The following is a 13,717-nucleotide window of genomic DNA, read 5'->3' on the forward strand; positions in this document are numbered from 1 at the left end:
GTAAATAACCACACACCACACAATGGCTAATTAATTAATAAGAAAGAGCAGCCTGAACTTCAGATTATCATATAAACTGAACAAGCATTGTTGTTAAAAACACTTGTTTTATACTCCAATATAAAGAAATGCACATGACACACTGAGTCCATCTCTGTGTTGAGGCTTTACAGTGTGGGTGTAGGTGCTTTCAAAATAATTCCAATGCCTGCCAAGTTTAGATTTATGTAAGAGGCTGCCCAGCACAGGGTTAAATACAGGATTAAATATATACTTTACCTAACTTAACTTTTTTCCGTGTTTGACTCGAGTCAGCTCTGAATTGCAGCTATAAAAACATGCTCAGCTTGTGCACTTGTGCAGAGCCAAATATTGCAATTCTTTTTATATGTGTCTATTTGTGTGTATGTGCGTGTGTTTGCTTATGAATGTGTGTGTGTGTGTGTGCGTGCGTGTGTGTGTGTGTGTGTGTGCGCGTGTGTGTGTGTGTGTGCGTGTGTGTGTGTGTGTGTGTGTGTGTGTGTGTGAGAGTTTGTCTGTTCTCCTGTTTGTGCACTTTGTGTGTGTGTGTGTGTGTGTGCGTTTGTGTGTTTACTGTATATTAATTGACAGGCCTGAAGACCATTGTGGGTGCTCTGATCCAGTCTGTGAAGAAGCTGTCGGATGTGATGATCCTGACCGTCTTCTGTCTCAGCGTCTTTGCTCTGATTGGACTGCAGCTCTTTATGGGGAACCTGCGGCAGAAGTGTGTGATCTGGCCAATCAACATGACTGAGCGCTACCTGGCAAATGGGAGCAGGGGCTTTGACTGGGACGAGTACATCATGAATGACAGTGAGTGATTATCATGATGCTTAATTGGACTAGTTGCACATGATAACATATATCGGACGAAACAGAGGGTGTGTGCGTCCTGGTGATTATTTTCTCATTAAACCCTTTTAAATTTAATTGACAGATGTTTTTTTTGTATCACCAAGTTACAACTTGGTGATACAAAAAACAACAGATGGTGACACTTTATCGGCTTTATCGGCTAATACAAATGACTGTCTTCTTTTTGTTTTCTTACAGGAAATTTCTACTTCCTTCCTAATCAGCTTGATGCTCTATTATGTGGAAATAGTTCTGACTCAGGGTAAGTCAGTGCTTCACTCACTTACATCATACTTTAACTTTTATTTAATGTTTTCAGCAGGTGTGTCCAATCGTTCTGTTGTTGGACAAATCATCAATGATGTAACCCACGGCAACCTCTCAATGCGGCCTGATGGATCCGTAGGCCGCATTGGTCTTTGCAAACTTAGTACATAAGAAAGAATAGCATTTTGTTGATACTGATGCAAAAAAAGCTAGAAACAAAATACTTTCACAGTTCGCAAAAAAGAATATGAGTACAAGCACACTCATACACATACTATTTAGTCTAAGCTGACATTTATCTATGATTCATGACAAAGACTTGCTTGGATCGTGAAATATGAAGGTAAATCATATCACTATCATACTCCTAACAGTGTACATGTAAACATGCATACACAATCAAACAACAACAAAACAATCTTATCCGTAGTATTTTTTAGGCCCATTTTAATTGTCCTGTTCTGTTGTATCTCAGACTGCCAGTGGTGCCTGTATCGGTAATGCCAACTGTGTTGATACTGAAGTGGCCTTTGTTAAAGTGTGGAACTTTTACATATAAATGAACCTCTTTTACATTCAAGCCCTTGCCAAACAAGTTCACCTAATGCTCATTAAGCCTAAAGCAATACAAGTAAGAAAAGCAATCAACAAAGGGTACAAACACCTCAGAGAGTCAGGAAATGCTCAGATTGCACCCCAGCATTTAGATACGTTTGTTTTTGTCGTTCTTTTTCCTTTCAGACGATGTCCAGAAGGCTTTGTCTGTATGAAAGCTGGAAGGAACCCCAACTATGGTTACACCAGCTTTGACAGCTTTGGATGGGCTTTCCTCACCCTCTTTCGCCTCATGACCCAAGACTTCTGGGAAAATCTCTACATGCTGGTAAAGCAACTCTCTTCTTCTTGGCTTCAAATTGACACATATTTGTCTAGACTCTGCAAAAAGCAGGACTTCGGATTTTGTCACAGTGGCCCATGGATGAAGTCTCTGACCGTTCCTGCACCTGTTTTAAAGATCTCTATATATAAGCCTACTCATAGCCAGAGATGTTAAACAACCCCTTAGTAGTACTAATGATTGTGTCCTCATTTTATCATAAAAATACATTTATAAAAATCATTGTTCTAACCACTGAAATAATCAGCCACCGGTGCAGCAGTTCTCCTCCATCAATTCATTTACAACAAAAACTGTTATTTGCATTTTTTAAGAAGCAATGAACTAAAGTGAACTCATTGTTTGTTGAAATGATCTTTAGGAGAGTCATGCTCTCTGCCACCTTGAGTCCACTGAACCAGTATTACAACACGATCATCTCTGCCTTTTGTTAATCTTCTCTCTTCTGTTTGTATGTATGTACAAAATATACAATAGATCTTTCTTTGATGTTAAACTGCACTACCATGACAATGCACTAGCATTTCTTTCCTCCTTCTCCAGATCTGCACCAGCACAGCCGTAACAGATTTGCTTCATTTGGCAAATAGGCCAGTCGATGTGTGTGTGTGTGTGTGTATTTAAAACTGGGAACTCCTGCACTCTAAGGCTTCTTTCTGTCTGGAGATTTTCCTGGAAAAAGTCACGAACCGGATATAGAAGCACCAGCAATGCTGACACAACATTTAGGACAATTTGTAAAGTTTCCTCTATAATCACTCTAAATCTCAGATTTGTTCTTATTGCTTGGTATCTGTGTTTCTGTCAGACTCTGCGAGCTGCAGGAAAGACCTACATGATCTTCTTCGTGCTGGTCATCTTTGTGGGTTCCTTCTATCTGGTGAATCTCATCTTGGCTGTGGTGGCCATGGCTTATGAGGAGCAGAACCAAGCTACTATGGAGGAGGCGGAGCAGAAAGAGGCTGAATTCAAGGCCATGCTGGAACAGCTCAAGAGGCAGCAAGAGGAAACACAGGTTGGTCTGCTTCTCTCTCACACTCACACATACAATTTCTTTCTGGTTTTTATTTGTTCATGGTTATCACATGTCTTTTCTTTTTCTCAGGCCGCTGCCATGGCGACATCTGCAGGAACAGTTTCAGAAGCTGCGTTAGAGGATGAAGGAGGAGGGCACTTGTCCCGCAGCTCCTCTGAGGTTTCCAAGCTCAGCTCCAAGAGTGCAAAAGAACGTCGCAATCGCAAGAAGAAATGGCGTCAGAAAGAGCAGGATAAAGAGAAAGGAGACAGCGAGAAGGTTGTTAAGTCTGAGTCAGACGATGGAAGCAAGAAAAGCACCATTCGTTTCCCTGGAAGCCGGCTCGGGAGGAAGACATCCATTATGAACCAGGTAAAGTTAGTGAGAAGAACTGTATAGTAAATACAGGGTGCTTTTTAACGTAGCTGTTACAGGAATTCATTGGTCTTTCTAGTCTTTCAACCATACCTTCCCCATGTGACACATTTGAGGTAGATCATCCTCAATTTAGGCCCAGAAGGCAAGTCAGCAACATCCTCCCCACAGATCTCCTGTATTGACCCAAGACATCTTGAGGCTCTTTCTGCTGCTCCAGGGTTGAAGCTGATCGCTATTCATTGCCTCCCTCTATTGATGATAAGTGTGTCGTAATCCATCTTCAAAAGGAAGACCTTGCTCTCTGGCCACTTTACATGCAGTTGCTGACCATTTACTCATACTTTACGAGTTCTCTGAGAGGTCCTCTCAAAGGCCTCATGGAATCACTTTGCCCAAGGGATCACCTGCTCAAGCAAGATGATTTTTTTTGATCAATTAGACCAGAGAAAAAATATGGTGTCATAGTGATCACAATGTGCAGGAACATCAGCGGTCTCTCCAGGAGGGTTAGGTATCCTTAAGTTCAATACCCAACTCCAAATCGAGGTCTATAAACAGCTTCCAGTTGAGGAATCCTTCTTGGCAGATGTTGCTGTTTCTCAGCTTTGATGATGGCTTTGGCAATAACCTTAGAACCCATGGTGGTCATGATGCCAGTGGTGTCATCCTTCTGCCAGGGAGCAGCAGCTTTAGATGTGTTCCCGGCTTCACCTTTCTATTCACAGTGGACATACTGGTGACTCTGCTTTGCTCCATGTGTGGATGTTTCATTGATTATACATTTCCTGGACAATTGATCCGTTGGAGGTCAACCTTTCATAGCTCAGACCGGGTCAGCTTTCTATCCAGCATTTTTCCATCTTGACAACACCACATGATGTTTCATTCAAACTGGACTTGGAGAAGCTTCCCTGTTGTTGACGCTGGAGGTCAGGCTCTACTTTGGGTAGCCACTTTTACCAGCCTTTACTCTGCTTGTTGGACCACCTTCTCCCCTAGCCACCGTCTGCCAGTCAATGTACGTTTTTGGCCACCCTTTGGTCTTTGGACTCGCTCTACTCCTGTGGTCCTTGAGATATTTGAGTGGTAACTTCAGTAGTTTGTTTGGATACTCTGACCGTGTGCTCTGCTGGACAACTTATTGAATAAAACCATATTTAACATATTCAAGCAGCGTTTTCTTTATTATCTTGATTGAAAATATGACCTTACGTCATTAGGTGTGTAGATACTTTACGTTTACAATACAAGGATTATTGGAAAGCCTTATAGTAGAGGTGAAATACTGCCCTCTATTTCTTCAGAGCAGATTGCACCTTTTTAATGGAGGAAAAAGCAATCTCAATGTATTGTCTTATAGATAATGTATGTGGTCCGATAATGTATATGGTTATGTTCTAGATATTGTCCCATAACTATAAAATGTCTGGATTCTGTTTTTTTTTTATTCTTCTTTATTTTTAATGTAAAGATGCAGTCTGATTGGACATGATTATGACAGACGTTTTTTATTCTTCTTTATTTTTAATGTAAAGATGCAGTCTGATTGGACATGATTATGACAGACGTTTTTTATTCTTCTTTATCATTGTTTTGTAAAAAATGTATGTTGCGTACAAAAAGCTCCTGTGATACCCTTTTTATTCATATGTAACACTATAGCCAATAATCTGTTTGTGGTGCCTTTATCCTTCATTGTATATATTTTCTCTTTGTTCTATGGTTCATTCTGTGCCCCACTTGCCCTCTTCACCTTGTCTGCCCGTTTTATTCACACATTGACCGACTCCTGCTGTTAACTCTTCCGTTCTCCCCCTCTCTGAATCTGTTTCTCCCTCTTCAGTCACTACTGAGCATCCCGGGCTCTCCCTTCATGTCACGCCACAACAGCCGAAGCAGCATCTTCAGCTTCAAAGGCCGTTCCAAGGACATGGGCTCAGAGAACGAGTTTGCAGACGACGAGCACAGTACGGTAGAGGAGAGCGAAGAACGCCGAGGCTCCCTGTTCATCCCTTACCGCCGCAACAGCTACAGTGGCTACAGCCAAGGCTCCTCCCGCATCCACCCGCTGGCACCCCAATCTGGAGGGAAGAGGAACAGCACAGTGGACTGCAATGGCGTGGTGTCTCTCATCGGCCCTGGGCCCGGCAGACGGCTTCTGCCTGAGGTGAAAATAGATAAGGCAGCCACTGATGACAGTGTAAGGACGTCCATGGGACACCTATACAGTTTAGGCATGATGGTGGTGGCCCCGGTCTCTGCAGCTTCACAACCTCTCCCCCCTTGGCTCTTGATCCTCTTTTTCCTAAATTCAGTACATCCATTTTTTACTCCCTTGAATATTTAAATTCTCTATTATTTCATCTTTAATTCTAATTTCCCTTTTCTACTGCTACTTTATTTAACAGTTCTTAAAGGCACTAACCAACAATATCTACAAACTCCCTGCCTTACCAGCATCATGATGATTGATAAATCTAACAATAATGCACTTTAATATCAGCCCTCTTTAGTTCTCCTAACTGTTCTGTCTGCATCTTATGTATACAGTCATTGTCATTCATAAAAAAAAAAAGATCAAAACATCTTACAAGATAAAAAACACTGCCTGCTTCTACTTTTTTTATTCGATGGGGCTTTACACATCCAGGCCTACACTGTTTTTCCTCGCTGCTTTTATATACCCCTCTATTTCTTTCTGTCTTTTTCTTTCACATTTACCTTCTGCTCCTGAGCCACGATGGTGCAAGAAGAAATCGGAAACGATAACAATATTCTTCCTCATTCTAGCTAGCATGAGAGAACCCTCTTTTAAATTGAACCAATCTACCTGCTTTTACAGTTTTATCTTTCTTAAAATGTAGCATGATGTAGCATCAAATGACATCTTGAATTCCCCTCTGTTCTTGACATGCATGTCATTGCATGCAGTTTAATGTATTTACTTAGGGGTCATAGATATGTTCTGTACAGTAAACAATAAAAGGTTTAGAAACTGTGCCGTAAATTCTCAAATAAAAGCCAGTATTTTTAATATTGATCACTTACTAAACTGCAATAAATAGGAAAACAGGGGAGACAACATATAAAGTCCTATCTTAAATAATGGTATGTAATAGTAAGTCCTAATCCTCTCCTCAGTTGTGGTGAATCAGGGCAGCTATTTGAGAATTGACAGTATGACTTTGAAATGTGTTGTATGATATGTTGCATAAAATGCCTAAATTGAAAGAATCTGTTAATTTTACCGACTCATACAGTACATTGTAAAAAAGATTTATAAATCTGGAATGAAGAGCTGCATTCATCGCATTAGGTTTTTCACATATGGCATCATTCATCGTTTAGATAACTTAAAAGCATGAGTTTTAATATGTGATTTTCTTGGGAATGCATTCATTTGAGTGCTAGCTCTGACTGACATTGTGTCTTTCTCTGAGTACAGACTACTGATGTGGAGATTAAGAAGAAGCACTCTGGCTCTCTCATGGTATCTGTGGATCAGCTCAACTCCTCCTTCAAAGGAAAGGACCGTGCCAACAGTCAGATGAGCGTTGTCACCAACACACTTCTAGAGGGTACAGGCAGCACACTTGTTTCTTCTTTGCCTTTCGGACTTTGAACCACAATACAATCTACAATCAAAAATGTGCAAGCTCTGGGAATTGCCTTTTGATTTTACCTTGACTATATGATCACAATTTGAGCTGTGGATTGAATGTTGCTCGAGACACTGTTTGCAATTACACTTCAAATGGATATTTACCTGATTCAGACAAGACGCATCCAGATACACATGTTTTCTGTCACACACAAGGAGGTTTTTAGTGGACACAATACACATATAATATTTAGCTTGTGTTTCTTCAGGGACTCCCTCCTAACTGTTTTGTTTTTCTCACTCTTTTTGGATATCTTTCTTCTTCCTCTCCTCTTGCAGAGCTGGAGGAGTCTCAGAGGAAATGTCCTCCCTGTTGGTACAAGTTTGCCAACGTCTTTCTGATCTGGGAGTGCTTTCCTATGTGGCTGAAGATCAAACACATAGTCTACTTGATTGTCATGGATCCATTTGTTGACCTGGCCATCACCATCTGTATTGTCCTCAACACCCTTTTCATGGCCATGGAGCACTACCCCATGACCCCCCAGTTTGAGGGTGTCCTGGCTGTTGGTAACCTGGTGAGAAACTTCAGTTCTTTTTCTTTGTCTTTGTAGCTTTTAAGTAGTAGTTGTAGTAAAATAAGTACTAGTTATAGTATTAGTGGTTTATGAATAAGCAGTAAATGTAATTTATTTGGGTGCTTATTGACAGTAGTCCACCCTTTCACTACTAGGTTTACAAAACAAATACAGATTTTATATCCAAATGTTTCACATAAAATAATAATCATCTTTATACGTTTTTGTGAAATGAATACTCTTAATTTATTGTCACATCCTTTCTGCAAGTTAACCCCTTTAAAAGGTGTACATCTACTCTTCATAATAATCCTTACCCTTGTGTTTGTAAACATTTTGATTTCCCTCAATTCAAATGGAATATTCTTTATCGTCTACAACCTCTAAACACATTTAAGAAGCAACTTATTTTATGCTTTGACAATTATCAGCGCAGTTTTGTTTGAAGATCAACCAAATCCTAAACATCTTGTAGCATGAAAAATTGATTTCTTTTTGTAATCCATACATCCACCCATCCTGCAGGCTTCTGATTATCTGTCTCAGGAGCTACAGCAGCACTGCAGGTTTTTCACCTACCTGCCCTAACCTCAAACCGATACATCAGTGCATCATTTTGTATATGTGCACTTAAGAATACACACAAGGATAGTGTATATAGGACCGTGATGGGGTCTCATTAAAGATTTAGTACCTTTTTAATGTAGCCAGCCAGCCTGCTCCCCAAACTCTCCTCACCCCCACTCAGGTCACTCTCCTACTTCCGTTGAATCCTGCTTACTCAACTCTAAGCATCGCTCTCTCTCTCTCGCTCTCTCTCTCTCTCTCTCTCTCTCTCTCGTATCTAGATCTCTCTCTCTCTCTCTCTCTCTCTAGCGCTCCTCTGTCTCTCTCTTCGCTCTCTCTCATCTCTCTCTCGCTCTCCCCTCGCTCGATCTCTCTTCTGCTCTCTCTCTCTCGACGATCTCTCTGTTCTCTCCTCGTGCTATAGCCTCTCTCTCTATCTCTCTCTCTCTCTCTCTCTCTCTCTCTCGCTCTCTCTCTCTCTCTCTCGCTCTCTCTCTCTCGCTCTCTCGCTCTCTCTCTCTTGCTCTCTCTCTCTCTCGCTCTCTCTGTCTCTCTCTCTTGCTCTCTCTCTCTCTCTCTCTCTCTCCCTCCCTCTCTCTCGCACTCTTACACACGTAAACTAGCAGTCATAGTGTGAGGCATAATAACCAAATGTGCAGCAGACATTTTGATTTGTCAGTGCCCTTGATGTCAGGTATCACCCTTGCACAGCTGTCTGAGGGCAACGGTATTGGCACAGTGCCAGTACAAAAGACAGGAAATTAGGTCATAGGGATTGGCATGCTGTCAGGGGTGTAACAGGAACTTAAGTCAGGGGAATCAGCTTGATGCATGGTGCAGTATGAATCATTGGGTGTTTTCTGCAGCACTAATAGGGCACATGATAAACTCTTTGGGGGGAAGATATAGGACAGGCTAAAATACTACAGCTCCATACAGGTTATGCTACAACACGTGCCACTGCTCTATGACCTTGCCGTGTCAGAGAAGTCCTCACTCAAAGATAATCCCAATCAATTTTTAATCAGCACTACATCAAATAAATGCAATGTAAGCAAGTCGGGTTTTTTGCCTCAAGTCCTGTAGAATGAAAAAAATATTTTAAAATGCTGCTGTTTATTTTGTTTTCCATTTGTGATGTAATGGAATTATTATTAAAACGTATTATTTTTCTTTTTATTCCATTTTGTTATTAAAAAAAACTGCAGTTATTTGTATGTGCTACTGCCAATTTCCGGAAAGCAGGGTAGCTTCAATATTAGTTTGATGTAGCACTAGTACAGTAGGGGTAGCAAAACACAACATCAAGCAATCATTATTCCTACTGACATCCCATTGGTTAACACTTGAGATTCACCTCTCACTGTGCTAACCCTTATTATTCTGTTTCACCATGAAATACATTCCATGAAACTCAATCCCAAATGTATCTGTGATGTTCTTTTTTTTTTTTTTTAATAAGAAAAAGATTATAAACCGTATCTAATATCCCGTGTGGGTCCACAGGTTTTCACAGGCATCTTTGCTGGAGAGATGTTTGCCAAGCTGGTTGCCATGGATCCCTATTACTACTTCCAAGGAGGCTGGAACTGCTTTGACGGCTTCATCGTGACTCTGAGTTTAGTTGAGCTGGGACTGGCTGATGTGGAGGGTCTGTCAGTGCTCAGGTCATTCCGATTGGTAAGCGGAAGAGAGGAGGAACGCCATCTGTTTATCTTTTCTGGCCCTCATGGATAGGCCGAAAATGTTTATCATAAAAATAGAAATACTTTTTATACTTTGCATAATGCTGATTTGTCTTATCCTATATATTATTATCAACTTTTGTTCTTTATAGCTTCGAATAAAGGCTGAGGTAAAGCCTTGAAGGAACTTTGATAAGACTTTATATGATTTATATTTCTATAATGTATTATGGCACGTAATTAATATGCGTTATACTCTACTCATAACAATGCATAATTGTAATTATTTCACCTTATTTGCCAATGTGCCAATGCCGATGTATGACTGATGAATCCCTATTTCTAACGCAGTATACTGTAGACACGCCAAATCCAACCTCTTTTCCATCATTGTCATAACATGTATAACTGTTTCATTATCCCGTGTCCTATCTCTTTTGTAGTTGAGAGTATTCAAACTGGCCAAATCGTGGCCCACCCTCAACATGCTGATCAAGATCATTGGCAACTCAGTAGGAGCTCTGGGTAATCTGACCCTGGTGCTGGCCATCATCGTCTTCATCTTTGCCGTGGTGGGCATGCAGCTGTTTGGCAAAAGCTACAAGGACTGTGTGTGTAAGATCAACGTGACCTGTGTGCTGCCTCGCTGGCACATGCACGACTTCTTCCACTCCTTCCTCATTGTGTTCAGAGTGTTGTGTGGGGAGTGGATTGAGACCATGTGGGACTGTATGGAGGTGGCAGGACAGACCATGTGCCTCACCGTCTTCATGATGGTCATGGTCATCGGTAACCTGGTGGTAAGAAAAGACAATAATATCATAGTCTAGATGCTTGTGGTTGATAGTAGCTCGCTGTAGTTTCCCAGTTGTGAACCATTTACTGTGAGTGCATGGGTTCCAGCTTTTGTGGTGTCTGTTTCTGAGGTGCTGAACCTGTTCCTGGCCTTGCTGCTGAGCTCGTTCAGTGCCGACAACCTCGCTGCAACAGATGACGACGGGGAGCCCAACAACCTCCAGCTCGCTATGGCCCGCATTAAGATAGGGATTGCCTGGTTCAAGGTTCACATGGCGATATTGGTAGCATCAGTGCTCAAGAAGGTACCATATGATTAATCATCTAAATGCATGAGCAATTCTTGGTTATTTAATACTCTTGAGTTATATCTGTCTTTATATGAAAGGGTTTTTTAGTTTTAGTTCTATGACGAAATTCATTTTAGTAACCTTTTATATTTGTTCTTCTTTCTTGCAGCCTGAAGAAGATGAACAGAAGCCTCTGGATGAGATGTACGAAAAGAAGCTCAACTGCATTGCAAATCACACTGTGGACATCAACCGTGAACTGGACTATGCTAAAAATGGCAATGGCACCACCAGTGGCATTGGGAGCAGTGTGGGAAAGTATATGATAGACGAAGACTACATGTCCTTCATCCACAATCCCAACCTCACTGTCTGTGTTCCTATTGCTGTTGGCGAGTCGGACTTTGAAAACCTTAACACGGAAGATTTCAGCAGTGAATCTGAGGTGGAGAACAGTAAAGATGTGAGTATGAAGGACTGGTATGAGTGTGAGAATGAAGGAAAGATGTGAGCAGAGATATGGCAGTGTTGATGTCCTTGCTTTAAAGTTTGATGATAGTTTGGTCAGTTAGTTCCTTAAAAGAGGAAAACTATGATTTGTGGCCAATTCCGAGATAAACGATAGCTGTCATAAAATATTCCCAAAGCTTCTACATTCTTTTTTAACAAAAAGGTGACTTCATGTAACCTAACGTGCTGTAATAAGTCACGTGTGCATATGTGTGTGTTTGTTTGGGTTTGTGCCCATGAAGCATCTTTTGATCCATTAAGCAGAGCTGGTCTGAGCTGCCACACTGAAGACATTTAGTTCACTTGACATTTCAGAACATCCATTTAGACATGAGAGCTGTAACACTGAGCCTACATGCTGACCCTGCAGACAGACAGACACAAAGGAAATCCTGACGAGACGACAGTAACGGTACGTCTACACAGCAGCGTTAAAAAAATCTTGGAGGTGGGCGTATCGGATCTTTTGCGAGCAAGGCACGAACAACCAATCACATGAATCTCCCGCCCGCGACATACGAAGCAAAAAAGCCCGAAGTAAACTGGATATAAACTCCCCAAAACAGGCGAAAACCTACCACTGTCTCTGCCACCTCCCTCCATGCCTGGCTCCTCCGGTTTATATCCCGGTAGGTCTGGTCATAAAGCACCGGGTGATTGATTCGCTACCGCTAATCTCTCCTCCATTTTTTGGAATATGAGGAAATGACCTGCGGTCTGGCTCTCCCAGCATACACGCCGTTTGATTGGCTAGAGCTTGAACTGTCAGATTTGCGTACACGGGATTTGATTGGCTGACGCTTCCACCTCAGCCTCAAAAGTTGAACATTGTTCAACTTTGAATCCTGAAAATCCTGAAAATCTCCGCTCGCCTGCCCACAATGCATTTCGGCGAAAAGTAAGGGAAAGTGACGTCACCCCATTCAAAGTGAATGGGCAGAAGCGTTTCAAGATTTTTTTAACGCTGCTGTGTAGACGCACCGTAAGACACTGTCTAGTCTACTATTTAACACGAATGTTTGAGAAGGGAAAACCAGACGTAAAGCTTGTAGAGAAGTCTGATGCCTTGGTCACCTTGACCTGGTTTGTTGTAGGAGGAGAGGAGATAATGCAGCAGCATCACTACCGTACATGCACCAGGTTCATATTCCACTGGGCTCCCTCAACCAACCACACAACAACCTTCGCTGCACCACAGCCAGCCACGAGCTACACAGCAGGGAGTAGACACAGACAGAGCTGCTAACAGCCAATCAGGAGAGCAGGGATACATCTGGCTGTTAGGTAAAAAGGAATACAAAAGAGAGGGAGAAGAAAAGAGTGTGAATGCGGACCTTTGCTGACGATTTAAGATTATAAAGTGCAGTATCATCCTCTTGGGAATTGAGTGTTTGCATGTGTGGGTATTTTTTTTTTAAATAAGGCTGCTGGTATACTGGTGTGTGACTAGTTTGCCCTGACTCACCTTGACCTATTGTTATAGAATGACATGATTTATTGGTTCAGGTGTACTTCATCAAGCTGTGGGTTTAACGGCTTAAAATGAGAATTTTGCATTTCTGTCCTTTTTAACATACAGTACTCTCCCGCTTTCATATTCAGAGCATTTTTTTTCAAGTACATTATTCAAAAAGTAATAGGCCTCCAAAAATACACATGGTATAAATTGTGTATAAAAAATGTACTTTTCATCACAAATATATTTTGTCTTTCAATCGGACTCTTTTGTTTGAAACGCATTTGTTTAATTATTTAATCTCAATTAAATGATTCCTTCATCACTGAAGAATGTCTATTTATGCATGTATTAAAATGACCATCATTACCAGCACAATCAATCACTGGGCAAGTTTAACTGCTTTCCTTTTGAATCTATTAATAACCCTGCAGAATAGGCGTGGCAGAGGGAGAACTAGCTCCACTACATGGCTACAACATGTTTACCTCTAGCAATAAATTATGTCCTGCATATAAACCCAAGGGGCATTAATGTAATGGCTGTCCTGGCACTATGCCGTGTTCACACACTTTCAGCATCTCACTGCTGAGCCTGTAAGCTTCAGAGAGAAAATCAGAGGTTGAACTGATGTCTCTGCTCCTCTGTTTGTCCCAGCTGGATGACACCAGTTCGTCTGAGGGCAGCACAATAGACATCAAGCCTGATGTGGAGGATGTTGCAGTGGTGGAGGTAGTGGAGGAGTATGTTGATCCAGCGGTCTGCTGGACAGAAGGTAGGTGCTGTTTATTATCTGACTCT

General features: G+C 41.5%; 1 protein-coding gene across 1 annotated transcript in view; it reads left to right on the forward strand.

Annotated features, from left to right (window-relative positions):
* The window catches only part of scn8ab (sodium channel, voltage gated, type VIII, alpha subunit b), a 49,909-nt gene that overhangs the window by 20,199 nt on the left and 15,993 nt on the right, over positions 1 to 13,717 (forward strand). The window contains exons 7-19 of the mRNA XM_034139074.1: positions 613 to 834; positions 1,075 to 1,138; positions 1,885 to 2,026; positions 2,850 to 3,056; positions 3,147 to 3,428; positions 5,278 to 5,634; positions 6,880 to 7,012; positions 7,375 to 7,613; positions 9,687 to 9,860; positions 10,309 to 10,665; positions 10,792 to 10,965; positions 11,120 to 11,413; positions 13,574 to 13,691. Coding sequence (XP_033994965.1) covers positions 613 to 834; positions 1,075 to 1,138; positions 1,885 to 2,026; positions 2,850 to 3,056; positions 3,147 to 3,428; positions 5,278 to 5,634; positions 6,880 to 7,012; positions 7,375 to 7,613; positions 9,687 to 9,860; positions 10,309 to 10,665; positions 10,792 to 10,965; positions 11,120 to 11,413; positions 13,574 to 13,691 — 2,763 coding nt within the window. The remainder of the gene's footprint in view (positions 1 to 612; positions 835 to 1,074; positions 1,139 to 1,884; positions 2,027 to 2,849; positions 3,057 to 3,146; positions 3,429 to 5,277; positions 5,635 to 6,879; positions 7,013 to 7,374; positions 7,614 to 9,686; positions 9,861 to 10,308; positions 10,666 to 10,791; positions 10,966 to 11,119; positions 11,414 to 13,573; positions 13,692 to 13,717) is intronic.

This window comes from Trematomus bernacchii, unplaced genomic scaffold (genome assembly GCF_902827165.1).
Source record: "Trematomus bernacchii unplaced genomic scaffold, fTreBer1.1, whole genome shotgun sequence".
Lineage (NCBI taxonomy): Eukaryota > Metazoa > Chordata > Actinopteri > Perciformes > Nototheniidae > Trematomus > Trematomus bernacchii.